The 27,029-nt window shown below is 39.2% G+C and overlaps 1 protein-coding gene across 4 annotated transcripts in view; it reads left to right on the plus strand.

The window, feature by feature from the left end:
* Nucleotides 1-27,029, plus strand: part of lrmda (leucine rich melanocyte differentiation associated) — an 885,542-nt gene that overhangs the window by 793,270 nt on the left and 65,243 nt on the right. For all 4 annotated transcript variants that reach the window (XM_043678941.1, XM_043678940.1, XM_043678939.1 and 1 more), the window contains one exon: nucleotides 4,544-4,631. In XM_043678941.1, the coding sequence (XP_043534876.1) occupies nucleotides 4,544-4,631 (88 nt within the window). The remainder of the gene's footprint in view (nucleotides 1-4,543; nucleotides 4,632-27,029) is intronic.

Here is a 27,029-nt window from a genome sequence, read left to right on the forward strand (position 1 = left end):
TACTGGAAAGAAGGTGAGACAGGTTTAAGAGGTTGAGAGCAGGAAACTTGAGGTGTTTGGATATCTGGAGAGACCGATACCTTTAAAAGATGTTCAAAATTCCTGTTAACAACTTGAAGGAGCAAAATGTTTTCCAGTTATAGCATGTTTACTGTAATAAACAAACTAAAAGTGTAGTACTCTGAACATAATCCACAATTAATCATCTAAAGTACAGAAATGATCAGCCTCATGTATGTTATAACAGAACTGATACGTACATACACATTATAATACACTACTCAACTAAGTTTTACTCAATACTATGACTCACAATCTTTATTGAGTTTTCTGAGGAAGTGAGAAAGCTGATTGATAAGAGCAAGGTGATAGATGTTGTCTATATGGACTTTGGCAAGGTCTTCAATAAGGTCCTTCCTGACAAGCTAATAAAAATAGGTGAAGTCACATCGGGAACTGCAGTAAGCTGGTAAGATGGATACAGAAGTGGCTTAGTCATCGAAGACAGAGAGTAATGGTAGAAGAGTGTGTTTTTCTGACTGGAGATCTGTGATCAGTGATGTTCCATAGGGATCGGTGCTGGGACCCCTGTTGTTTGGAATAAATATAAACAATTTGGAGGAGAACATAGGTGGTCTGCTGAGTAAGTTTGTGAATGACACAAAGATTAGGGAAATTGCAGATAATGAGGAGAATTGCCAAAGAATACTGCAGGATATTAATAGGCTGAAGACTTGGGTGAAGAAATGGCAGATGGAATTTAATCAGGACAAATGTGAAGTCATGCATTTTGGAAGGTCAAATGAAGAAGGGAAGCATACAGTAAATAGCAGAACCCTTAGAAACATTAACATACAGAGGAATCTAGATGTAGTGGCACAAGTTCCCTGAAAGTGGCAACACAGTGGATAAGGTGATCAAGAAGGCATAAGGTGTGCTTGCCTTCATCGATTGGGGCATACAGTATAAAAATTGCAAGTCATGTTGCACTGTATAGAACTTCGGTGAGGCTTCATTCAGAATATTATGTACAGTTTTGGTTGCCACACCATCAGAAGAATGTGGAAGCATTGGAGAGGGTACACAGTTTGCCAGGATTTTACCTGTTTTTCAGGGTGTTAGCTGTGAGGAGAGATTGGAAAGTCTTAGTTTGTTTTCACTTGAACGTTAGAGGATGAGGGGTGACCTGATAAAATTTTCCAAAATTAGTCAGAGTATTTTTCCCAGAGTAGAAATGTCAATTACCAGGGGACATAGGTTTAAGGTAAAAGGAGGGGATGTTTAAAGGCAAGGGTTTTATACAGAGGATGGTAAGTGCCTGGAATGCACTGCCAGGGGGAGTTGGTGGAGGCGGATACAATAGCAATGTTTAAATGGCATCTTGATAGATGTATGAATAGTCAGAAAATAGAGGGATACAGTGTAGAGGCAAAGGATTTTAGTTTAGCAAGGTTCTGAGAGTCAGCACAGTCTTGGTGAGCCGAAAGGCCCATTCCTGTGTTGTCCTGAGTTACAGTCTTTATACCTTCATGGAGAGAGTTGATAGGGACGGCTCCCTTCTTTTCACACCACTACTGGCCAAAGCTAGCATGTTTTTTAAAACTATTTTAATCCCCCAAGTACTAAGTATAGGTCAAAAATGACAAGCTTCTTGTGAGTTTTAAAAGAAGGATAAGTGTTCATTTGTCAACACCCAATTACAGAACACACTCCTAGAAATGCGCACACTTAAGATGGTGATTACAAAAAATATAGGTATTATAGATTTCTTTATGACATTCGTTTTACCTCAAGTGAATTATTGAAAATGATACATGTCAGTTATCCACCTTTAGTTTACTGGAGAAAAGAATCTTGAGGTTTTAGGAAGATGGATTTGCTGTTGTTTACTGTTCACTGTAAAAGATTTATTTTGTTCCAATCCAGTCAAGGTACAACATGAAATATTGCAGAAAGCTCAGGAAGAGTCATGACCAAGCTGAATCTCCACCTTGTGGCATTTCTTAGGCCGGGTTTGGTTCTTTTGCTTGTTGAGATGCTTTCGTCCTTCAGCTCAAAAAGTGCTTCATTTTGCATCTCATTTTCAGAAGCCCATTTTCAGGCATGTGATCAAGGCATCTCCTTTCATTTGTCCTCTCAAATAGTTGCTGGTGGCAAAACCATTATCAAATAATATAGTTTGAGTTGAACTCATTCACATATCATTCTGATAAAATGTGGATTTTCGCATCCATTCTCTGGATTTCAAATTTGGAGTCAAAGAATCCGCAAACAGTATTGTGAAACCAGTTTAGTCAGTAGGAGAAATGTCACCACGAACCACAGGAAAGATTCTGTATTTTAACAACTTCTCGAAGGTATGTCCACAAAGGGCATTTGCATTTTAGCCACTTTGTCTGGATGTATCTGGACATGAGATTACTTTGGGGCATTTTGAAGTTACTTGTGTACTGGCAAGAAAGAAAAGGTCACCCAATTTCTTAAATCTACCTTGGTTTCAAAGAACGTGTCCACGTCAAATTTATACTTTCTAAGTCCATAATATCAGAATGTAATAATAGCAAAACGCCCACAGCTGTTTCTAGCATCCAAAGGGTTATATCTCCCACTTTGCCAATTTACAATGTTGATTGAATGTCAAAAGACTCTTCTGTCCTTTTTCAGAGTATTTTATAATCAACTACTAGTAATAAAGCCTACTTTGGTTATTTGTTCCCCAAGCTTTACCAGGGCAAATCTTCCAGAGTCTTTAGGTTGTCACAGGATGCATCTCTGTAACTAGAAAGGATTCCCTATTTTAGCTGGTAGCTTGATGATGACTGTAGCCTTCTCCACTTGGTTGACCTCACTTGCTACAGTCTTTTGCCTTTATGAAACTTCTTCCCCTCCTTCCATTTGCATGTAATACCTTGCATTTATAACAAGATATCAAGAACTAAAAATACTGTTCTATTGCTTCAAAACGTTGTAGGATTTCAATCAAGAAATGATTTGACCCGAGATGAGATAACACTTGGTTGACTTCCTAAAGACTTGTGACATAGGTCATGTAATGACCAGAACCTAGGTGAAGTTCCCCATAACCCATCTCCTCAGTTGGCTGCATCAAGGTTAATTTAGACATGATCCCTTCCATTGTGGAACTTATTTTTCCAGACCCCAATTTACATATGTTTTAAAACAAGCCAATTTAACTAGGTTTTCTTGAATTAACAGAAAGAATGAGTTTATTAATTCATACACATGAAGAAATATTAATGTAACGACCAACACCCCGATTGAAATTAAAAACTGAGTCCACAAAGATAAAAAGGTGTATGAACCAGTTTTTCAAGTATTCGCAAAGAGCAGATAGTTAAATATAATGGCCATTTGAGTGCAAATTAACAGGAGCATTGACACTGGTAATTGAATAATTGGTTTCTAGACTTAATTTTGCGTTCTGAGACCCTGTGATTTGATTGAATTTCAGCATTAAGGTTGCACAAGAGTTCTGTCGTCCTATTTGCTTTTGTCTGGCTTACAGCACTCTTAAATGAGGGAGGGTCTTCTATCACCTGCAACACAGGGATAACTAAGGGGTAGTTCTTTGACCTTCATAACATGCTAACGATCGAACCCAGCTGAGAACATTCAATCCCATTAGCATACACCAGTGGTGTTTCATCCAATGTCCTTGTGTATTTTTCAAAGGGAAAAAATGTTTCTGCAGTGTGGGCATAATCCATAGGGGGAGCTTGCTGTTAGCCTCGGGTTCAGTAGTCTCTTGTTATCTTTATAGTCATGAGATCTCAGTCCAATTTGTTTTGAATTGGCTTTCCCTGGGTGAGATCAAGTCACTTAAATTATGTCCTTCCTTGGAAAAGCTGTATTTAGTTCATTGCTCAAAAAGTCTTAGATCTTAAAACTACAAATCATGTTTCTTTCATTTTTGAATCTACCTTCTCAAATGAATCTACCTTCTCAAATAATTTTGCAATCTACTGCAAAAATATATTGTCGAATAATGTTGAGCTGAGACAGCGTGATGAAGGTATGGATCCTACTAAGTGCGCTCTTCACTTGTTCTTTGAGTCTCTAAGCCACCTCAATGTTTTTGTCTGCAAGCAGAGGTGAACATGTTAATTAGTTGTTTTAGAATAAATGTTAGATACTGAAATCTGAACACTTTTTAATTCCAAAATTAACAGTGAATGCAGAGAAGATCATATGGCTCCTTGTTTCTTTGACATTCAACAATACCCTGATTCTCTACAGCAACAAGTTGGTTTCTTTCTGTGATAACCTCCCTGTCAAAATGTCTATATCGAAGATTTATGTGATATACTTTTTTTATAAAATATTATGAAGAATGCAGAAGAAATCTGCATTGCTGAAACCTGTCCCTGCAATGTATATCTGAGTGCAGTTATGATGTTGGAAGGTTCCTATTTGGAGAGATTTATTATGACAGAGCTGTGCTTAGTCTATAGAAAAAAGAAAGGGTTTTTGTTTTGCATTTTTGCTTTCAAGTTTTATATTTGTATTATTATTTTCCATACAGACCTCCACTGACTTTGGCTCCAGTTCATCAGGCTTTCAGCAATATACCCCATTACCTCAAGGAAGTCGAGATGGCACTAATCACAAAGGTAAGAAGGGCTGCAATGAAAATGAAGTAATCATTAAATGCTTTTTGAAAAATGAGATCTAAACAAAAGCAGTTAACTTGATACAATAGATCACTACTTATTTAAAATAAAGATAAAATGGTTTCTTTGCCACTAAATTATAGGTAATTTTCTCAGTTATTGCCACTCTTTTCCAGCTATGCATTTCTGGCATTGCTACATTTGTAGATATATTGCTGTGTCTGGCTTGGAGTAATCTATACATCAATTCTGTTATTAGTTTTAATTGGCAATGACCCTATATTGTCTATAGCTAATTTGTCATGATTAGTTTCCATGCATGCAGTTTTATTGTGAAGACTATAATGCAATCATTAACACTGGAGTACTTGACTAATAGTTATATTTTCTGTGCCTTAAAGATGTGTGACTTTCTTTTAAATTGAAATTATTTATCAATTGTAATTAAGATTATGTAGCATACTTTTCTCTGCAATAGCAATGAGGATTATGGATGTTCTGAAGATTTTTACAGTTCTGTTTGAGTCCACAAATATTGCCAAGTACTGAGGCTGTTCAAAGTTGTGTTAGCAATGACCCAACTAAATGATCAAATCAAAGCACAATACTACAGATGCTGGAAATGTGAAGTAAGAACAAAGTATTAGAAAAACTCAGCTGGACTGGCAGGATCTGTGGAGAGAGAAACAATGCTAACATGAAGTTCTGAAGAAGCCATATTGGACTTGAAACAATATATCTGTTTTTCTCTCCACAACTGCTGTCTGACTTATTTTGTTTCTCGGAACACTTTGGTTTCATTCCAATTAAACAACATGGTCTCAGCTTTACAATCTCATCTTCTATAATTAATTTTATAATTAAGAACGGGAATTAAAACTGTTGCATTGTGTGGTGTTGACTCATCAAACAATAACTATAGGTCTACTAATTTCAGATACTAACACTGCACATCAAAGTCTAGTCCTGGGTACATAGTAATAACTGAGGAAGTCTTGAGCTCTAATAAGTATCTTGGCAATGTAGAAGTTGACTTAATTCAAATATTGTTTTCCTTTGTTAGGTTTGATTTTATAAAAGCAGCATTCAAATAGCATGTATCTAATTAAAAACCAGGTCACAAAATGCCTTCCCATTACTCTTTCCAATCATAGCTCACCATATTGACTTTCTGGAATTATGTAATCCTGTGTTTTAAAAGAAAGTTTGTATATTTGGTTTCTAGGCAGCCTCTCTGTTGTCTCAAAAACATTTCCCCATCCAAAGAAAGCCTTATCATTTGACTGAATTTTAACAGATCCACTTGAGGAGTTAAACAGTTCATTTTCGCTGCTGTTCCATTGTTTGCCTTGTTAACCCAGACATTTTGGGAAAAGATGGCGATGCTGCTGGGATTGCTTTGGAATTGCCATTATGGTGCTCCAGATAGTTCCTTTGGAAAGAAAGCCATTGGAATGGCATGTCTTTCGGGCCCTTAGTGGTAGGTCTTCCTGGGGTTCAAGGACCCTAGTCTGGAAATCCTCTTCCTGGAGAGATTCCAGCTAATCCTGGGCTAGCAGTTGTCCTTTACAGGCTACCATCAGCATTAAGAGACAGGGCGGCTCTCAGTGGGTCCCCTTTTCTGGATTCTTATTGGTGATGTTTCTGGTGAGGTGACTGCCTGCCCACCATTCTAATTGTTCACTTACAGACTTCAATGGATGAGGAGGGAACACTTGTGGATGGGTTTCCCACTGCAGACTTGGGTGAAGCAGAGTTTACACCCAGAACCCTCTCACCCTGATTAAATGTCCTACCCACCTCCTGAATATGCCTCAGTTGAGCCCATGGAATCTCAATGTAGACAATAAAGAAGGCACGGGACAAGAAAGGAGCAGCACATGGGTTTTCCAGAACATCATGCCCTAAGTTAACACAACAGAGGAGGGTAGTGTATTAGGGCTGCTGTTCAGCAAGCAGGTATTGGCCATCCTGTATATTCGGTTACGGTTATAGAGTCAGAGAGATGTACAGCACGGAAACAGACCCTTCATCCTACTCATCCGTGCCATCCAGATATCCTAAATTAACCTAGTCCCATTTGCAAGCATTTGACCCATATCTCTCTAAACCCTTCCTATTCATATATTTATCCAGATGCCTTTTAAATGCTATAATTGTACCAGCCTCCACCACTTCCTCTGGCAGCTCATTCCATACACACGGAACCCTCTGTGTGAAAAAGTTGCCCCTTTAGGTTCCTTTTAAAATTTTGCCCTCTCACCTTAAACCTATGCCCTCTAGTTCTGGACTCCCCCACCCCAGGAAAAAGACTTTGTCTAATTATCCTATCCATGCACCTCATGATTTTATAAACCTCTATGAGGTCACCCCTCAGCCTTCAATATTCCAGGGAAAACAACCCCAGCCTATTCAGTCTCTCCCTATAGTTCAAATCCTCCAACCCTGGCAACATCCTTGTAAATATTTTCTGAACCCTTTCAAATTTCACAACATTCTTCCAATAGCCGCAACATGACCTCCCAACTCCTATACTCAATGCTTGGACCAATAAAGGCAAGCATACCAAAAGCTGCCTTCACTAACCTATCTACCTGTGAGTAGAAATAGGATCCAAACTCCAAGGTACAAGCAGTTCTTCCTGTGGCTGGATAATTTCACTGCTTAAACGTTCAACTAGTTTGTAGCCACAAGCTGAAAAAGTATGTCTGTACCCAGTTTTCTGGCAGTCATCATATTTTTCTTACTGCACTGATCTTCAGAGTGCCCATTATGCCCCTCTTTCATCCATCCCAGCAAAAGCCAAGGTGGAGACCAGGTGTGTCTTTGTTTAATACCTGGCTTATACCTCCTGGTAGGAACTTAAGTTTAGTTACTTGGTGCCAATAATAAGAAAGCCATACTCACATCTGAGCAATAATTAAGTATAAGCATGCTGATTCAGTCCAGTGAGGCCAGAAACATTAAGCTAGTCTTGTAGTTTGATTATGAGTTGCTGCTTGCTGGATGACATTGACAGTTAGAGAGCCTAAGACTGGCAGCTACTATACAATGGTGAGATACAGAAGCAAGGTGAAAGACATGCTGGGAAACACCAAGCCAAGGTTTGTTCCCAGGTGTCAGACATGGGCGGAACATTAAGGAACCTTCAGACTGGTTCCAGAGCATTGCATGCTGTTCACGTTCTTTTATGCATACCTTACTCTTCTCCCACAAACCAACAGTCCCACATTTGACCAACTCTCCCGTCCACAATCAGAATGCCTTGCAATCCTGCTGTGTCCCAATCTTCCACTTACAGGCAGGAGAATAAGATGTTCACCATCAATGTAGACAACAGACTACTTCATCAATGTCTCTCTTGCTCATTTTCCTATTCTAGGCTTTTATATAATGATTTCCCTGTGAATGACCTCACAGTAATTGACATCAAGCTGCTTTGAGCCTTGAGAACTTGGCTGAAGGCTGCGGTGTCACTCGGTTGACCAGGATAGCCGCATTAGCTGGTTGGGTAGAACCAATGAAAGCACTGGATCAGAGTGGTAAAGAACTAGGCATGCTCTCATCTTGAGAGAGGGCGTGTCTAGAGATCTTGTGCTTGGTATTGAAGTGTTCCCCATTCTGTGCTTCCTGGCTTTCAAGAAGCTTGGCATAATCTCTTCCTGCGCCTTTCTGAGAAGAAGCTGTCTGTTCTCCTGCAAGCATCCTCCACCAGAAACTTCAGTGCTGAATCTGAGCTGGGAGAGATGCTAAAAGCTTCTCATTGGCTTGTCAACTCATAGATTACCTTTGAGCTCTACACCCCAGTTTTGAGATGCAGGCTGCCTTTGATACCATGTTGGTCACCTGCTCCTCAAATCACCCTCAGGAAAGCTACAAATCAGCAGTGAAATTGGTGCTGCTGTTCACCTATTTCATGAGAATAAGATCATGCAACCTTCATGAGTAGGTAAGTGGGAACGTAGTGCTCCTTCTGGGTCCATAACTGTGTCCATCCAATGTCTATGCTTTTTATCTCTTTAAATATTTGGTGTTAGATTTGTTTCAACAGAACGCACTTTGTTTAGGAGTGCGGTACCTGGAGATCAGTCCCTGGTGGTGTAACCCACAGGGCATTTGGAAAAGAAGCAGAGTTCTGAAAAATGAGTAAGTTAGAGAGAACACAGTGGTCATCTATAGCTCTTGTTCACTTTGCACTATAACAAAACATAAATAACATTACCAGGTGATTCATAACTGCCTTTTCCCAGTTATATTTTGTGGCATGTTACAGAGAAGTAGCTCAGCACTTATTTCCAATTATTTTACTATTTTTAAACAGAAGTACATAATATCCTTTTTGAATGGTTCCAAATCATATTAATATCATCCATTAATATGTACCCTAATGACTTCTAATTTATGTTTCTACAGCATTTTCTCATCAGTTATAAAGTAAAATCATTTACTGTTCAGATCACCAAAATGATTTGCTAATTCTAGATTCCTTAGTTTTTACAATATAATTGAATGATGGCATTTTGCAAGTGTCAATTGTAAATAGAATGATACACAAAAGGATTAATAACCTTTCTATTGTGCCTCCTTGATGGGTTCACATACAAATCTATCAAAGCTACTATCTATGAAGTACGTGTAATGCAGTTTAGATAGGAAGTTATCTATCGTGAAGATGTCAATTTGGGAAAAACAATTGATGCATTAATTGAAGCATCAATGAAGCCAGTTGCAAATTTATTGGAAATTGATTACCCATAAAAATGCTGGAGGTTCAAAAATCTGTTTAATCTAATGACTGATACTGGATGAGAGCAGACTTGCCTTTATGTCACCGACCTTTCCACTGCACTAGTCATTTGTTGTACCGACTTGTCATACTACCTGACAAAACGATCACAGCTATCTTCAGAACACTGTCATGGCGGACAATGGCAGACTGCAGATAATGGTAACCAAGCGCCTAAATAGACCAATGTATAAAACAAGAGTTTTGCTCACGCATGTAAGTGCTACAGTGTAATTTTGGGATTCTTATCACTATGTAAGTGGCTTGAAATCTGCTTTTGCAATTCACAATCAAAGTTCTGAGATTCTAGTGCAATATTGTAAAATCTTCAAAATAGCTGTTGGTTTATCTATAGTGACCTAATAAAGCTCACATTACGGCATGAATTGAAGCATTCCAAAGCTTTTTATGTATCAATTCTTGATTCGGTTGAGAGATGGGGATTTCACATTGCAAAAAAGGTGAGAACTGGTAAGATTCAGGTCCTGAAGTTGGATACGAATAATGGAATAAGCTTTATTTATTGATTGATTTTCTTGTTGTCAAATGTACCTACGTACAGTGAAAAGTTTTGTTTTGTGAGCAGTACAGGCAGAATACAATATACAAGGACATACAGATCATCGGGTGATTCAACAGAGCGAGGAATACAAGATTACAACTGCACGGAGGTGCACAAAAACAAGACCAACATCAGATTTGAAATTAGAGAGGTCCATTCAGCTGTCTAATAACAGCAAGGAAGAAGCTGTTCTTCAGCCTGCTAGTGCGTGTGTTTAAACTTCTGTATCTTCTGCTAGATGGAAGCGGTTGGAAGGGAGTATTACCAGGGCAGGAGGGACTTTTGATGATGTTGGCAGTCTTTCTGTGTCAACAAGAAGTGCAGATGAAGTCTGTGGGAGAAATTTCTCATTAAGGGTCTTATTTAGTTAGTTCAAACCTTTTTGTTTTAACAATGCTTTTGTTTTGACAATTGAACTAAATTAATAGGATTAATCTATAGGGAAATAATCTAAATGAAGTTTAGATGGTGTAAGCATTTTTTGCAAATATAATTAATTTTAGACAGCACTTCTAGCACAATGATAGTTGTACACTTGTATCCACAAACCAACACAGCTCATAATATTCTTATTATTCTGGGTTCAGTTAGCTTCTTCCTGGTCTGAGTGTTACACTTACCCTACAATTAATAACTACGGAACTCAGTTATTTCCACCTGGCAAGTGGGATTCATTTTATTTGTCATGTAGTCAGTGAGGTTAGCATCCCAATCTGTAACAGTACTTCTTGCTGATGTGCCAGTTTCCTCACAACACACCGGAAGCAGGGCATTTAAATGTTTGCTGTCAGTCAGATTTGTCCTGCACAACTTATCTCAAAATTCTGCTCAGTAAGTTTCTGATAGTACAAGTTGAGAATGACTCAGTACAAGAAAGAGGGACCAGAAGTTTCAATACCATTGGAGTTGAGAAGGGGCGCAATAGGATTGATTTGGAAATCCTATTTCTAGATGATGACATTAGATCCACACTTCCAAAGCACAGCACAATTTCCAAAGACAGGAGTCAAGGGCGGAATTTATTTGTCTAATCTTAATAGGCAAAAAATTACATTGCTTGGTTAGTATGTATTGCACCTGCTAGTAGGGAAATTGTAAATGAACAGGTTTCAAAGAGATGACAGAGTGGTGTTATATTTATGAAATAGTTATAATGCACATCTTTAGCTATTGGAATGTAGACTGAGATTGTAATGGTTTAAAGGGCAGGGTGAGATGTGAATTCCTAGGGATTGTTGAGCAATGTTTTGAACTGCAGTATATTCGCAGTCCAGTGAGAAAGGAGACACACCATTGGGAATAAAGTGGGCCAAGAGACCAAGTGTCAGGAAGAGAGTATTTAGGGAATAGTGATCATTATATCAAAAGATTTAGACTGGTTATTGAAAAGCACAAGGAACAATTCATTAGTATATGCATTTAAATCTAGTTAACTAGGGAACGGCATTTGAAATGGATCTGAACTACTTTGAAGTATGTACATATTTGTTCCAAAGTGTGTAAAGGTAAGCTGGAAACTATAGGCCAGTTTGTTTAACTCTCATGGTGGAGAAGCACCTGCAGACAAAAATATGGGACAGAATTAATGATTATTTGGGCACCTCGAGGTTAATTAAGGAAAGCCAGCATGGATTTGTTTAGGGCAATTTGTATTTAACTAAATTGCTGAGATTTTTGAAGAGGTAATTGTGAGGATTGGTGAGGACAATGCTGTTGATGTAATGTAGATAAACTATCGATGGGTATTTGTTGAAGTGCTGCACAACAAATTTGTGAGCAAAATTGTTCCTTATAGAATAAAAAGAACAGTTACATCATGCTTACAAAATTGAATGAGTGTTAGGAAACATGAAGTATTAGTTAATGGATGTTTTTTGACTGGAAGAACATTTGCAGTGGAGGTCCCCAGGGATCTGCGTTAAGACCCGTGCTTTTCCTAATAATATATATTAATAACTTATTGGCAATACAGAACTTTAACATTTCCAAAAAGAGGCTTGAATTTGAATCTTTGCTCTCATTAGGACTGATATTCAAAGTGTAAGCACTTTAGGAAGGAAACAGCATTTTAAACAGTGTGTGAAGAAAGTGTTGATTAGTCAGCCTATGGTTTCTGTTGTTTACTAAATAGTCCTGACTGTTCTAAGAAACCAATTTAAGATTATCAGTTAAGTTTAGCAGTGTGATTCATGTGCACAGGCTAGAAATTTCACTTATTCACGCATTGGGCCCTGTTCTTTGTAAACAACAGGAATGCGTCCACACACTGTAACTTTTTCCACTGAGTAAAGGGTTATGGAGGCATCTTTCTCCATTCCCATGGCAATGCCTGATCAATCAGAGTCAATCTGCCTAGTTTCAATTTAATCAGTTCACTAAGATATTTCACCATTCCAATTGCTTCTCCATGCCAACCTTAGTCCAACCAATTGGCAACTGTCATTCCCTTTAGAGTCATAGAGACGTACAGCACGGAAACAGACCCTTGGGTCCAACTTGTCCATTCCAACCAGATATCCCAACCCAATCCAATCCCATCTGATAGCACCTGGCCCATATCCCTCCAAACCCTTCCTATTCATATACCCATCCAGATGCCTTTTAAATGCTGCAATTGTACTAGCCTCCACTGCTTCCTCTGGCAGCTTATTCCATACACGTACCACCCTCTGAGTGAAAAATTGCTCTTCAGGTCTCTCTTATGTCTTGCCCCTCTCACCCTAAACCTTTCTCGGGTTGGTTGGTCCTGCATTCCAGTCTTGATGAGTGCAAAATGAGAAGCTTTGATTTCATGTGACAGTTTACCAATATTTGGATCTGGGTAGAGTTTTTAGGGGAAAATGTCCTCGCTTTGGTGAAAGGATCAAAACAAGGGCACAGATTTAAGGTGATTAGCAAAAAGAAATAATGAAGAGAAACATTTTCACACAGTGAATGTTTAAGATCTGAAATGCACTGCCTTATAGTGGCAGATACATTTAAAGAGGGATCTGAAAAGGAATAATGTGCAGGGATACAGGGAGAAGGTGAGGGAGTGATGCTAGGTAAATTTGTCATCTAGAGAGCCGATGAAGTCAAGATAGGATGAATGTCCTCCCTGTGTGCTGAAATAATTCAGTAAAGGAATACAAAAAAGGCACCAAATAAAATATGATTTCATATAAAAAAGATATTAAACATTTTAGCATCTCCTTCAAGAATTCCTAACCTGAAGAAATATTTAGACTAGTAATTTCAATACCAGAGAGGTTTGTGACCTTCAAAACAGTACTCATGATGTAAATTCTAGTTGAAAGTTTCAGTGATGAGTTTATTCAGTATATGTGCAAATTTAGCAACTTTGGGCCATTCAGTGGTGAGTCAGAGAGTATGTTGCCAAGTTTATTAAGCTAAGGGCAAAGAGTTGCAACTCTGACAGTCATTTTAGGATATTGACATTAAAGTACACATCTCTGCCCAGAGCTTTCTGGGCCATTTGCACATAAATAACAGTAAGCACCATTAGTCTTGGCTTTATTTTGACAGCAAAATCTGGCTCAATGTTTAACATGCCTGGGAACAGTTAAAATTGATTTAGCTGGTAATTGACAGATTAAATTTAGAGATGGCAGTAATGGGACACATTCCTAATTTCCTTTAGCTAAGTTTGAGGCAATGTCATGATATGGTTGACCACAATTGCCACGACCATAAGCCAGCCCTTCCCCAAGACACCTAGAAACATCCAAGCACAATTCAAAAATCAGAAATGCATATGAATTTTTGCATTTCTGTTGCCAATGCTCTAAATCTACCCATTAGGCAAATTCAAGAAGCTAGCAGCTGTTCTATATTATGGAACAATTTCACAGAATTTCATAATTGCTACGTTACAGAAGGAGGCCATTTGGCCCATTTCCTTTAGAGGGGGTTATGTGACAGGAATGAGGCATTTGAGTGTATTCTTATTCAAGTTATCGGCATAATTGGAAATTCTTGTATCTTTAATGGTATCATTCTGAAATGTCTCCACCTCAGAAGTGTGATGTAAGTTACAAGAATAGAAATTGCTGGAAAATCTCAGTGGGTCTGGCAGCATCTGTGGAGAGAAATCAGAGTTAACCTTTTGGGTTCAGTGTCCCTTGAGAATGGATGGGAAATTGCAACAGTTGGTTTTTATGCATAAAATAGGTTGGGGGAGGGGTAACAGAGTAAACATTAGGCAGAGCCCAAAGAGAGAGAAGTGCAGTTGAATAGATAACGGAGAGGATAATGGTCAACCCAGGAGAACGAGCAGCTGTTAATGGGGACTATTAGTTGCTAGAGCTGAAACTGTGTTGCTGGAAAAGCGCAGCAGGTCAGGCAGCATCCAGGGAACAGGAGAATCGATGTTTCGGGCAGAAGCCCTTCTTCAGGAAAGTTGCTAACAAAGGGCTGTGTGTAATAGCAGACCATGCAATAAGAAGGCCTGGTGTGTGGGGGTTGGGGTAAGGACATGGAAGAAGGTGCCTCAAGCCTTAACATTGTTGAACTGATATGGAGTCCAGAAGCTGGAGAGTTCCCAAACAGAAATTGAGATGCTGTTTTTCCAGCTTGCACTGAGCTTCACTGGAGCACTGCAGCAAGCCTGAGACAGAGATGTTGGCCAGGGAACACAGTAGTGTGTTGAAGTGGTAGCAACGGGAAGCTCAGGGTCTTTTTTGCGGACAGAATGTAGGTGTTCTATGAAGCAATCTCCCTGTCTGTCTGTGTTACACCTTCTGTAGTTACCTATTTAGTTCCTCCCTCCTCAGTATCCAAGGGCCCAAATTCACCTTCCAGATGAAGCAGCACTTTAACTGGCACTTCACTCAATCTAGTCTATTTCATTCACGGCTCACAATGTGGTCTTCGCTACTCTGGGGAAATGAAGAGTAGATGAGGTGACCGTTTCGCAGAACATCTGCGTTCTGCCTGTAAAAGTGACCCTGAGCTTCCCACTATCTTCCACGAATAGTCCCCATTAGCAGCTGTTCATTCTCTTAGGTTGACCATTACCCACTCTTTTACCTATCCAATTGTGTTTCTCTCTCTTTGGGCTCTATCTCCACCATTATTTACTCCTCACTCACTCCCCACACCCAATTTTCTAAAAAAAAAAATTTTCCTAGCTGCCATCAGTTCTGAAGAAGAGTCACCGAACCTGAAATGTTAACTCTGATTTCACTCCACAAATGCTGCTGGATCTGCTGAGATTTTCCAGCAATTTCTGTTTTTATTTCTGTTTTCCAGCATCCGCAGTTCTTTTGGTTTTTTTGTTTGTGTTCTAAGTTGTTTTGTTTAGAAGCAAGCAACCATAATGTGAGCAGGGCTGAATTATCAACTTGAAGGCATTTACAAATAAATATGTTCCATCTCAATCAAACCCCACAATTAAACTGTTAACATTTTCATATTTCACACACAATCCTATAAGGTGGCAGTCGTGTCATAAATAATATTGTCTTGGAAACCAAAATGTGCCAGAAGATCCAGTTAATAAATTGTGGTACTTTGCAATTTGTTTTGAATGTCTCCTGGATAATCTGTTTGCCTCTTTTATTGACAGAGAGAGAGCACATTCAGGTATCTAACAATCAAAGGCAAATAGCAAAGCTTTTTGTTTGAAATGACATCTGTGTGCTTGTATATCTTTTATTTCATGTGACCTGCTTTGAAACTGGCTCTTGAAACATTTTCTGTAATTTTCTGGCAACTCATAACCAAGGTTCATTTTTTTAATTGCATCATTTCACAGAAAGGAACAAGGTTGAAGTTTTTCTTTATTCTGGGAATATAAATAATCTTTTAGAGCTTTCTTGTTTTGCATATCTTTTATGAGCTGACCTTATATTTGAAAATTAATACTTTTCCACAAAACAATAAATGGAAGAAACTCAGAGGCACTGATACCTACTGCTTTATTGATTCTAGATCCATGTTATTTGAGCTTGTGAAATTGAACCCATGTTAGTTTATAGGTTAATGGATTTTTCTAGTTGTTCATCTCTCACGTGTCAGGTCCATTCACACCTGCTTCGCAATGGCCAGCCTGTCCATTAATAGCATGCGTTCTTGCGATCTCACATACTTGATCGTAGTGGAATACTTATGCTGTACCGCTCAGCTGCAATAATAATTTTAGATGCAATTTGTGAAAGTGTTAACTAAAGTTCACATATATTTCAATGGTATTACACCCCTGTACAATTATACTCCATTTGGTTAGTCGCCCGTATAAAAATAATACTGTTTCTGTAAACAAATTCCTCTAAAATTGTAATGAAGTAACCAATAAGATTACATGGATAAATAAATGTTAAAAAATATTTAGTCTTTCAATTTAGGTCAATACTGGTCTTGCAACAAACTTGTTTCAAAATAATGGGATTGTGAAAATGATGTATATAAAAATAAAGATGCCTAGTTTACTTTAGTACCACATCACTAGGTGCATCGTTGCACCTATTCATTAGAATGGATAATAACAGGCAATCTACCTATCAAGTAAGCATTCTGCATTTCCACTCACCTACAAAAAAGAAAACTGAAGCAAAAACAGAAATTGCTGGAAAAGCACTGGAGGTCTGGCAGCATCTGTGGAGAGAAATCAGAGTTAACCTTTTGGGTCGAGTGACCCTTCCTCAAAACTGATGGAAAATTGAAGTGTTCACATTTATATAGCACTTTTCGTGATTTCTGGACGTTCAAAAAAAGTCGCTCATCCTGAGGGAGATACTACCATTGTCCTATAAGCAAACATGATAGCCAAAGTACCTATATTAAAACCCCAAAAATAGCAATGAGAAACATGCATTAACAGCATTCTTTGGTGAGTTGAATGATGATTAGGGCATGAGAAAAGATCCCATTTGTATGGTATTTGCAGCATTACACCTTTTATGTTTACTCTAGTTAGCACTGGTTTAGAGGTGGCTTTCTTGCCTCTGAATTAGAAGGTTGTTAGTATTAGTCTTAGCCCAGAAACCTGAGCATATAACCTAAACTGAAACCTCAGTGCAACACAAACCAAGTGTTGCCCTGTCACACGAGGTATTCAACCAAGTCACAAATACCCCTCAAAAGGACACAAAGTATTCCTCAATGCACTTCAATGGAGAGAAGCGGAGGTTTTTTTTTATATCTTTTTGAATAATTATCTTGGCAACCAACATTCTTAAACAAAATCAAGTTAGGACACTCTGATGTTTGTAAGAGCTTGCAGCATTCAAATTGACTACCATGTTCCTTAAACAACAGGAGTGAGTCCATTATTTAAAAGCAATTATTTGACTTTGGCAGATCCTGATATTCTGGATGTTACTGTATGGAAAAGGGAGGAAAAAATCTCAACATTGACAGTACAACTCTTCCACAACATAATGTTTGGTTTAAGGATTGTATAAAGACAGTAATTAAAACAGTAAGATGATATTAGTAAGAGAACATGTCAATCCTTCCATATTTAAATCAGGTGATGGACTATGGTCAAGACCTTGTAACATACATTTTGGATGCTGAAAGTATCATTAAGGAACAGATGCATATCTGGTTAAATGGAGTATCACAGAAACATATTGTTTCCATTGAACCTAATTGTTAGACATCAAAGAAGCAAATGACGAATAAACGTCTGAATTAAATATTGAAAATATACCAAATATAGCTGAGCCCAACAGTGTCCACTTTGCCAACTGACGGATTCAGGACGAATAGAAACTAGGAAGTAAAGGTAAATCCATTATCAATTTAAATTGCAGGCATGCTGAGATTTAATCCTAAAATTAAATGCTCAGAATAATTTCTAGAAAGATATTCAAAGGCTCAGGTTTCCAGCTGTAACATTGTAAACATGGTTATTGATTTGAGGAAGTAAATATTCTAAATTGAAAAATAGTTATATGTACCAAAGTTATAAATAAACATTAAGGGAACTGTTTCGTTAAAGGTAGGTGCAAATACTTACTTTCCTGTCTTTGAAACAATTATCATGATAATGAGGAAGGGTCACTGGACCTGAAGTATTAACTCTGACTTTTGTCCTCAGATGCTGCCAGACATGCTGAGCTTTTCAAGAAATTTCTGTTTGGTTTCTAATTTACAGCATCCACAGTTAGACAGTCATAGAGATGCACAGCATGGAAACAGACCCTTCTCTCCAACTCATCCATACTGACCAGATATCCTAAATAAATCTAATCCCATTGGCCACCGGATACTTCTGAAAAATTGTCCAGTGAAAATATGTGGGTAGAAATTAAAGTAAGAAAAGTAAGGTCACTTTGTTGGGATTGTACTACAGCTCCCCCCCCTCCCCCAGTAGTAAGAGGGAAATTGAGAAACAAATATGTAGGGAGATCTCAGATGTATTTAAACATAATAAAGTTGTAATAATAGGGAATTCTAGTTTTCCAAAAATTGGCTGGGATTACCATAGTGTTAAGCATTTGTACGGTGAAGAATTTGTCAAATGTGTTCAGAAAAAATTTCTTTATCGATATGTGGATGCTCCTACAGGTGAAAGAGCAAAGCTCGACCTTCTTGTGGGCATTAAGGCAGGGCAGGTGAATGAAGTAAAAGTGAAGGAAGGCTTTAGGCTTGGTAATCATAGTTCTATTAGTTTCAAAATGGTTATGAAAAAGGATATACCTTCGCTAAAAGTTGAAGTTTTTAATTGGAGTGGGTAAATTTTAATGGTATGTGCCAAGAACTTTGAAAAGTTGGTTGAAGGTTGAACTGTTCGCAGGTAAATGGGCGTCTGAAAAGTGAGAAACATTCAAGAGTATGATGATGAGAGTTCAGAGGCATTTTGTTCCTGTTAGAGTGAAGTGTAAAGCTGGAAAGATTAAGGAATAATGGATGAATAAAGATATTGAAGTTCTAGTCAAGACTAAAAGAGAATCTTATTTTATATATAGATGTCTTGGTTCAATTGAATCTCTTAATCAGCATAAAGAGTGTAGAGGCATTGTGAAGAGAGAAATCAGGAAGACAAAGAGAGGATATGAGATAGCATTGGCAGATAAGATTAAGGATAATCCAAAGAGATTCTATAAATACATGAAGAGCAAGAGGGTAACTAGAAAGAGGGTAGGGCCACTTAAAGATCAAGACACCATCTTTGTAGTGAACCCCAGGAAATGTGAGAGATTCTAAATGCATATTTTGCATCTGGTTTTACTGTGGAGAAAGATGTCTAGAGAATGGAGAGAAATGGACTTTGTTGTTTTACAGAAGAGGATTTTGGAAGGTCTTAGAGAATATAAAGGTGGATAAATCTCTGGGACCTGTATCCCAGCATGTTGTGGGAAGTATGAGACAAAATGATGAGACCCCTTGCAGAAATATTTGCATCATTCAGAACTACGGGTGCGGTGTATGATGACTGAAGGATGGCTAATGTTGTACCTTTGTTTAAGGAAGGTTGTAAGGGAAAACTGGGCACTATAGACCTATGAGTCTGACTTTGGTTGTGGGTAAATTGATGGAGGCGGTTAGAAAAGACAGGATTTATGGACATTTAGAGAGACAAAAGTTGAATAAGGATAGTCAGTTTGGTTTTGTGCAAGGAAAATAGTGTCTCACAAACTTGATTGAGTTTTTTGAGGAAGTTACCAAAAATATCGGTGATGACAGAGCAGTAGATGTTGTTTATTTGGATTTTGGTGAAGTCTTTGACAAGGTTCCGAATTGTAGACTAATTAGAAAAGTTAGATCATATGGGATTCAGGGTGATCTCGCCAATCGGATACATAATTGGCTTAACGGCAGGAGACAGAAAGTAATGGTGGAGGGTTGCTTTTCAGACTGGAGGCCTGTGACCAACCATGTTCCACAGGGATCGCTTCTGGGCCCTGTTTTGTTTGTCATTTATACAAATGATTTAGATGAGAATATAGATGGCATGTTTAGTAAGCTTGCGGACAACACCAATATTGGTGGCATTGTAGACCGTGAAGAAGATGTTCTAAGATGACTAAGTGATCTTGACCAAATGGGTCAATACACTGAAAAATGGCAGATGCAGTTCAATGTGAGGTACAGATCATGCAGTTATAACGCACATTTCTATTAATGCAAATTCACTGTAACATGACTGGCAAATTCGGGGGGCAGTTTCTACAGCATGAACTTTTAAAATGTGTGTTGGCTGTAACATGATTACAGCACCAACACTTTAAGCATTGTTTCTAAAGCATAATTTTTCTATAATGCAACCATCGCATTACAGAAGAACTAACTGTATTGCATTTTGGTACAACAAACAAGGGTAAAGCTTATACAATTAATGGTAGGGACTTGAGTAGTGTTGTAGAACAGACAGATCTAAGGGTGAAAGTACATAATTCTTTGAAATTTACATCACATATAGACAAGGTGGTTAAAAAGGAGTTTAGCACACTTGCCTTCATTGCTCACTCATTTGGGTATAGGAGTTGGGATGTCATGTTGAAGTTGTACAGGACATTGGTGAGGAAGAAGGGCCTGAAGAAGGGCTAATGCCCGAAACATCGATTCTCCTGTTCCCTAGATGCTGCCTGACCTGCTGCGCTTTTCCAGCAACACATTTCCATCTCAGGACATTGGTGAGGCCTCTACTGGAATACAGTGTCCAGTTCTGGTCGCCCAGTTATAGGAAGGTTACTGTCAAGCAGGAGAGGGTTCAGAAGAGATTTACCAGGGTGTTGCCAGGTATGGAAGGTTTAATTTATAAGGAAAGGCTGGATAAGCTGGGACTTCTTTCACTGGAGTGTAGGAGGTTGAGAGGCGATGTTATAGAAATTTATAAAACAATGAGAGGTATAGATAGAGTTAATGGTAGTTGTCTTTTCCCTAGAATGGGGGATTTCAAGACTAGGGGGCATGTCTTTAAGGTGAGAGGAGAGAGATGTAAAAAAGATGAGCAAATTTTTTACACAGAGTGTGGGTCGTCACTGGAATGAAATTCCGAAGGAAGTGGTGGATGCATATTCAATTACAACATTTAAAAGACATTTGGAAAGGTACATGAATAGGAAAGGTTTGGAGGAACGTGGGCCAAGCGCAGGTAGGTGGGACTAGTTTAGCTTGGGTTTTTGTTCAGCATGGGCTTATGTTCAGCATGGACTGGTTGGACCGATGGGTCCATTTCTGTATTGTTTGACTCTGTTTGGCCCACATCCCTTTAAACCCTTCCTATTCATATGCTCATTTGGATGCCTGTTAAATGTCATAATTCTCCCAGCCTCCACCACTTCCTCTGGCAGCTCATTCCATACATGCACCACCCTATGGTCCCATTTAAGTCTTTCCCCTCTCTCCTTAAACCTATGCCCTCTTATAGAGATGTACAGCATGGGAACAGACCCTTCGGTCCAACCCATCCATGCCGACCAGATATCCCAACCCAATCTAGTCCCTCCTGCCAGCACCCGGTCCATATCCTTTCAAACCCTTCCCATTCATATACCCACCTAAATGCCTCTTAAATGTTGCAATTGTACCAGCCTCCACCACATCCTCTGGCAGCTCACTCCACACACGTACTACCCTCTGCCTGAAAAAGTTGCCCCTTAGGTCTCTTTTATAACTTTCCCCGTTCACCCTAAACCTATGCCCTCTAGTTCTGGACTCCCCGATCCTGGGGAAAAGACTTGTCTATTTGTCCTATCCATGCCCCTCATAATTTTGTAAACCTCTATAAGGTCACCCCTCAGCCTCCGACGCTCCAGGGAAAACAGCCCCAGCCTGTTCAGCCTCTCCCTGTAGCTCAGATCCTCCAACCCTGGCAACATCCTTGTAAATCTTTTCTGAACCCTTTCATGTTTCACAACATCTTTCCGATAGGAAGGAGACCAGATTGCATGCAATATTCCAACAGTGGCCTAATCAATGTCCTGTACAGCCGCAACATGAGCTCCCAACTCCTGTACTCAATACTGTGACCAATAAAGGAAAGCATACCAAACGCCGCCAAACTATCCTATCTACCTGTAACTCTACTTTCAAGGATCTATTGTTTTGGACTCCCCTATCCTGCGAAAAGACCTTGTATATTCACCCTATCCGTGCCCCTCATGATTTTATAAACCTCTACAGGTCACCCCTTGGTCTTTGATGCTCCAGGGAATTTTTTTTTTTAAATTACCATGATGTATGAGTTTGAATATGTCTCCTTAGTTTTCTTTTAATTCAGCACAATATATTTAACTGAATCTGGAGAGCAAATCCATCTACAGGATAGAATGTGTGAACAAAGGTGGAGCTGCTAAATCTAAGTTGTATACAACCGTATTCAAAGGCCAGTGGCAGGCTGGAAGGTTGGGAAACTTCCAAACAAAAACAAAGGGATACTAAAAAATTAATAAAAAGTGCTAAGGTAAATTACAAAAGAAAACTAGCACGAAATATCAAAAAAGATAGCAAAAGCTTTTATAGGTATATAAAAGGGAAGAGAGTCGCTAATGTGAATATTGGTCTCTTGGAAGCTGAAACTGGAGAGTTAATAGTAGAGAACATGGAGATGGCAGAGATGCTGAATAAATGCTTTGCCTCAGTTTTCACAGTGCAGGACAATAGTACCATTCCTATTGGAACGGGCAAATCAGAGGCAAAAGAAAGGGTAGAACTTAGAACAATCGATAGGGAAAAAGTACGAAGCAAACTATTAGAACTGGGGGAAGACAAGTCCCCTGGACCTGATGGCCTGCATCCTAGGTTATTAAATGAAGTGGCAGTGGAGAGAGTAGATCCATTGATCACAATATTCCAAAATTCCCTGGACACAAGAAAGGTTCCAGGATTGAAAAATAGCTAAATATAATGCCTTTTTCAAAAGGGAGGGAGACAAAATGTGGGAAATGACAGACTAGTTAGTTTAACATTTGTTGTTAAGAAAGCGTTTGAATCAATTATCAAGGAAGCAATATCAGGACATTTGGAAAGTCAAAATGCTGTTTCATCAGAGTCAGCATGGGTTTATGAAGGGCAAATCATGTTTGACTAATTTGCTAGGGTTCTTTAAAGATGTAACAAGCAAGGTGGATAATGGGGATGCTGTAGATGTAATTTATCTGGACTTCCGGAAGGCATTTGATAAGGTGCTGTAGGAAAAGTTAATTCACAAGGTTGGATCATATGGGTTTAGGGCTAATTTATTAGCCTGGATAGATGACTGGCTGATGGACAGAAGACAGAGTCAGAATAATTTTTTTTTTTATGGATGGCAAGATGTAAGTGGAGCCCCACAAGGTTTGTCCTTGGACCCCAGCTATTTACAATCTATATTAATGACTTTGATACAGGGATAGAAGGCTCTATAGCCAAATTTACGGATGACACAAAAATAGGTAGGACAGTAAGTTGCAATGAGGAATTAAGAACCTTACAAGTGGATATAGATCGGTTCGGAAAGTGGGACAAAATGTGGCAGATGGAGTTCAATGTGCTTAAGTCATACATTTGAGGTCATACATTTGGGTCGGAAAAATGGGCAGGTGACCTATTATTATAATGGGGAGGGACTTTGGGGTGCTCTGGTGCAGAGGGATCTAAGTGTACTTGTTCATAAGTCACAGAAAATTAGCATGCAGATACAGCAGATAATAAAGAAAGTGGATGGAATGTTGGCTTTTACAGCTAAAGGAATAGAATATAAAGGGAAGAAAGTATTGTTGCAAGTATACAAGATATTGGCGAGATTGAGGCTGGAGTGTTGTGCACAGTTTTGGTCCCTTTATTTAAGGAAAGATGTAGTTGCGTTGGAGGCAGTTCAGAGGAGGTTTGCTTGATTGATCCCAGAGATGAGGGGTTTGTCGTATGAAAAGACATTGAACAGTTTAGTCCTATACTCTCAGGAAATTAGAAGAATGAGAGGAAATCAAATTGAAGTATTCAAGATGATAAAAGATATGTATAAAATAGCCATGGAGCAGATGCTTCCTCTTGAGGGGCACTCTATCATGACAGGATATCTTAAGATAATGGGTAGCAAATTTAAAACAGAGTTGAGGAAAAACGACTTCTCCCAAAGGATTGTGAATCTGTGGAATTCGCTACCCCAAAGTGTGGTGTATTCTGGGACAGTGAGTAAATTTAAGAAGGAGTCAGACAGATTTTTAATTAGTAATGGATTGAAGGGATATAGAGAGAAGGCAGGAAAATGGGGGTGAGGAGCCAACTTGAATGGTTGAATGGCCGAATTCTCTCTCCTATAACCTATGAACTTATGAACCATGGTCAATCCAGTTGGTCTTCCTGCATTACTTGATGCTGCATTATAATGACTTTTAAAATCAAAATAGTGCAAAATTGCACTTATCTATTGGACAATGAAACTGTGTAGACTAGCTGAAGCTAACTAGTGACCTCAATCAAAAATAGTATTTACATTAGAACCCCAGGAAAACACATTACTGTACAGATAGTACCAGCTAAACAGTTAGTACTTGATTTTTGAGCTGGCAGTTTGGTTGTTGACAAGATGGCTCCAAGCTGGGCTGCATTGCCACCAAGAGAACATTGGATATCTATCCCATGCAAAAGCAAAGAGTGTTCAAAGAAAAAAGCCTGAGTTGCAGGCAAAAAACATCATTTAAAAAAATAGAAAAAGTGCAAAAGAAGCACAGCAGCTTCATGTCTGAAACTCCACATGGAATAGCCTGATAGACTGGCTACTATAAATCCTCAACACATCAATAACATTTGCAAAAAACAGGGAACATCAGAAAGATGCATACCAAACTCACAAGCCTGAATTAGAAGGCTGAAGATATCCAAACTGAATTTAGGCTCTTTAAACAAAGGATAGAACTGTCAGATTTAGATTTCAGATTTAGCTATTGCAGAATTGAATTAAAAAGATTGAAAATATAGATAGTGATTGGAAATGAGGTGTTAAGTCAATACTTCAGGTCTGTCTGAAAACGACCAGTGAGATTCTGTTAAGCTAACAGGCATACTAGAGTATCAGTTTTGTGTAAAAATAAACTTTGGAATTCACTGTTCGGAGCTGATGTTTTGCAGGCAACAGCCACAAGAATTAATTGTTCAGTTCATCAGTAGGTACTTTGATTTCTCAGAGGTGAACTGTCCCTGCAAATAATAGAACTTGTACTCTCGATGCCAGCTGAACCTTGTGATAAACTACAAAGATGGCAGAAAAGCATGGGGTAAACTTTACTAGTATTGGCTCAGTAGCCAGTACACAGAAAGGAAGCATGCTGGGAGGTGCACTCTGTTGCACATTGAGCTGTCCTGTCAAGGTTCACAGCAAGATGAATCAGGGTGAAGATTCAGGGCAGGATTACCTCCATAAAGATGGTAAACAGGTTTTCCACATTGTGAGTGTGATAGAATGTGTGAACCAATTAAAACATTCTGAAGCCTTTGCCACAATTAACATCAATGTAGGTAAATTGACCAACACATGCTCAAAACCAAAGTTGACAAGGAGTAAGGGCAAACATCCCACCGGTCAGTACTTTGAAGCTATTTGCTGGATTATTGGGAATCAACGATATGCTGAAAATGTCTTGCTGGAAAAGTGCAGCAGGTCAGGCAGCATCCAAGGAGCAGGAGAATCGACGTTTCGGGCATGAGCACTTCTTCAGGAATGAGGAAAGTGTGTCCAGCAGGCTAAGATAAAAGGTGGGGAGGAGGGACTTGGGGGAGGGGCGATGGAAATGCGATAGGTGGGAGGATGAGGCGCTCTTCCTCCAACTGTCGTGTTGCTATGGTCTGGCGATGGAGGAGTCCAAGGACCTGCATGCCCTTGGTGGAGTGGGAGGGGGAGTTGAAGTATTGAGCCACGGGTTGGTTGGTCCAGGTGTCCCAGAGGTGTTCTATGAAACGTTCTGCAAGTAGGCGGCCTGTCTCCCCAATATAGAGGAGGCCACATCGGGTGCAGCGGATGCAATAAATGATGTGTGTGGAGGTGCAGGTGAATTTGTGGCGGATATGGAAGGATCCCTTGGGGCCTTGGAGGGAAGTAAGAGGGGAGGTGTGGGCGCAAGTTTTGCATTTCTTGCGGTTGCAGGGGAAGGTGCTGGGATTGGAGGATGGGTTGGTGGGGGGTGGTATGACCTACTTGGAAAAAGATATGATGGATCACCCATCCCTTGAACTGGTACATTGACTTTGAAATGTAATTATTTTAATTCTGTATAGAAACCAAGTATTCTACCTGGTAGGCATCAATGGATCAGCAATAACAGGGCAACCAATATGTACAGAGCTCAACATTGTGACCATTGAAAAATTCACCATGATTCCAATTGCAGCAGAACAGTTCAAAAATACATGCACTGAGCCAGTCTGGGGCTTGTGGCAACTACACCCAGATGCATTCCTGATGAAGACCTTCTGCCCAAAATATTGACTCTCCTTCACTTTGGATGCTGCCTGACCTGTTGTGCTTTTCCAGCACCACACTTTTCGAATCTGACTCTCCCGCATCTGCAGTCCTCACTTTCTCCTACACCCAGATCTGTTCTGTGGCATAGGAAGCATCTAAGCTGATACTATACAGCACCTTATGGAAGATGTAATTCCATCCTCCCAGAAATTGCAGTGTTCACTTATAAAGAATCTTGAGAGCAATTTGCATGATGTGGAAGCCAATGGTATTATCAGTTATGCACATCAGTACACAAAATGATGCAGTTTGATTCTTGCATGCTAAAGTAGAATGGATATAAGACTTTCACATGTAGAAGCAAATACAAATGCAGTCTTCTTACATTGACATTCAGCCCATCAAGTCGATTCCACCATTCAATAAGATAATAGCTGATCTCATAATCCTCGACTCTCCTTTCCTGCCTTTGCACCATAACCCTGGATTCTCTAACTGGTTAGAAATCTGACTATCCCAGGTCTGAATATACTTCACGAGGCAACCTCAATAGCCCTCTAAGCTAAAGACCTCCAAAGATTCATGACCTCTTTGCACTTACCCAGTCAAGTCCCCAAAGAATTGTTTATATTTTAATAAGGTCATCTCTCGTTCTTCCAAATTCCAATAAATACAAGCCTGACTAACTCAACCCATCCTCATCCTGAAAATCAGCATATA

The sequence above is a fragment of the Chiloscyllium plagiosum genome, chromosome 38, assembly GCF_004010195.1.
Source record: "Chiloscyllium plagiosum isolate BGI_BamShark_2017 chromosome 38, ASM401019v2, whole genome shotgun sequence".
Taxonomy (NCBI): Eukaryota; Metazoa; Chordata; class Chondrichthyes; order Orectolobiformes; family Hemiscylliidae; genus Chiloscyllium; species Chiloscyllium plagiosum.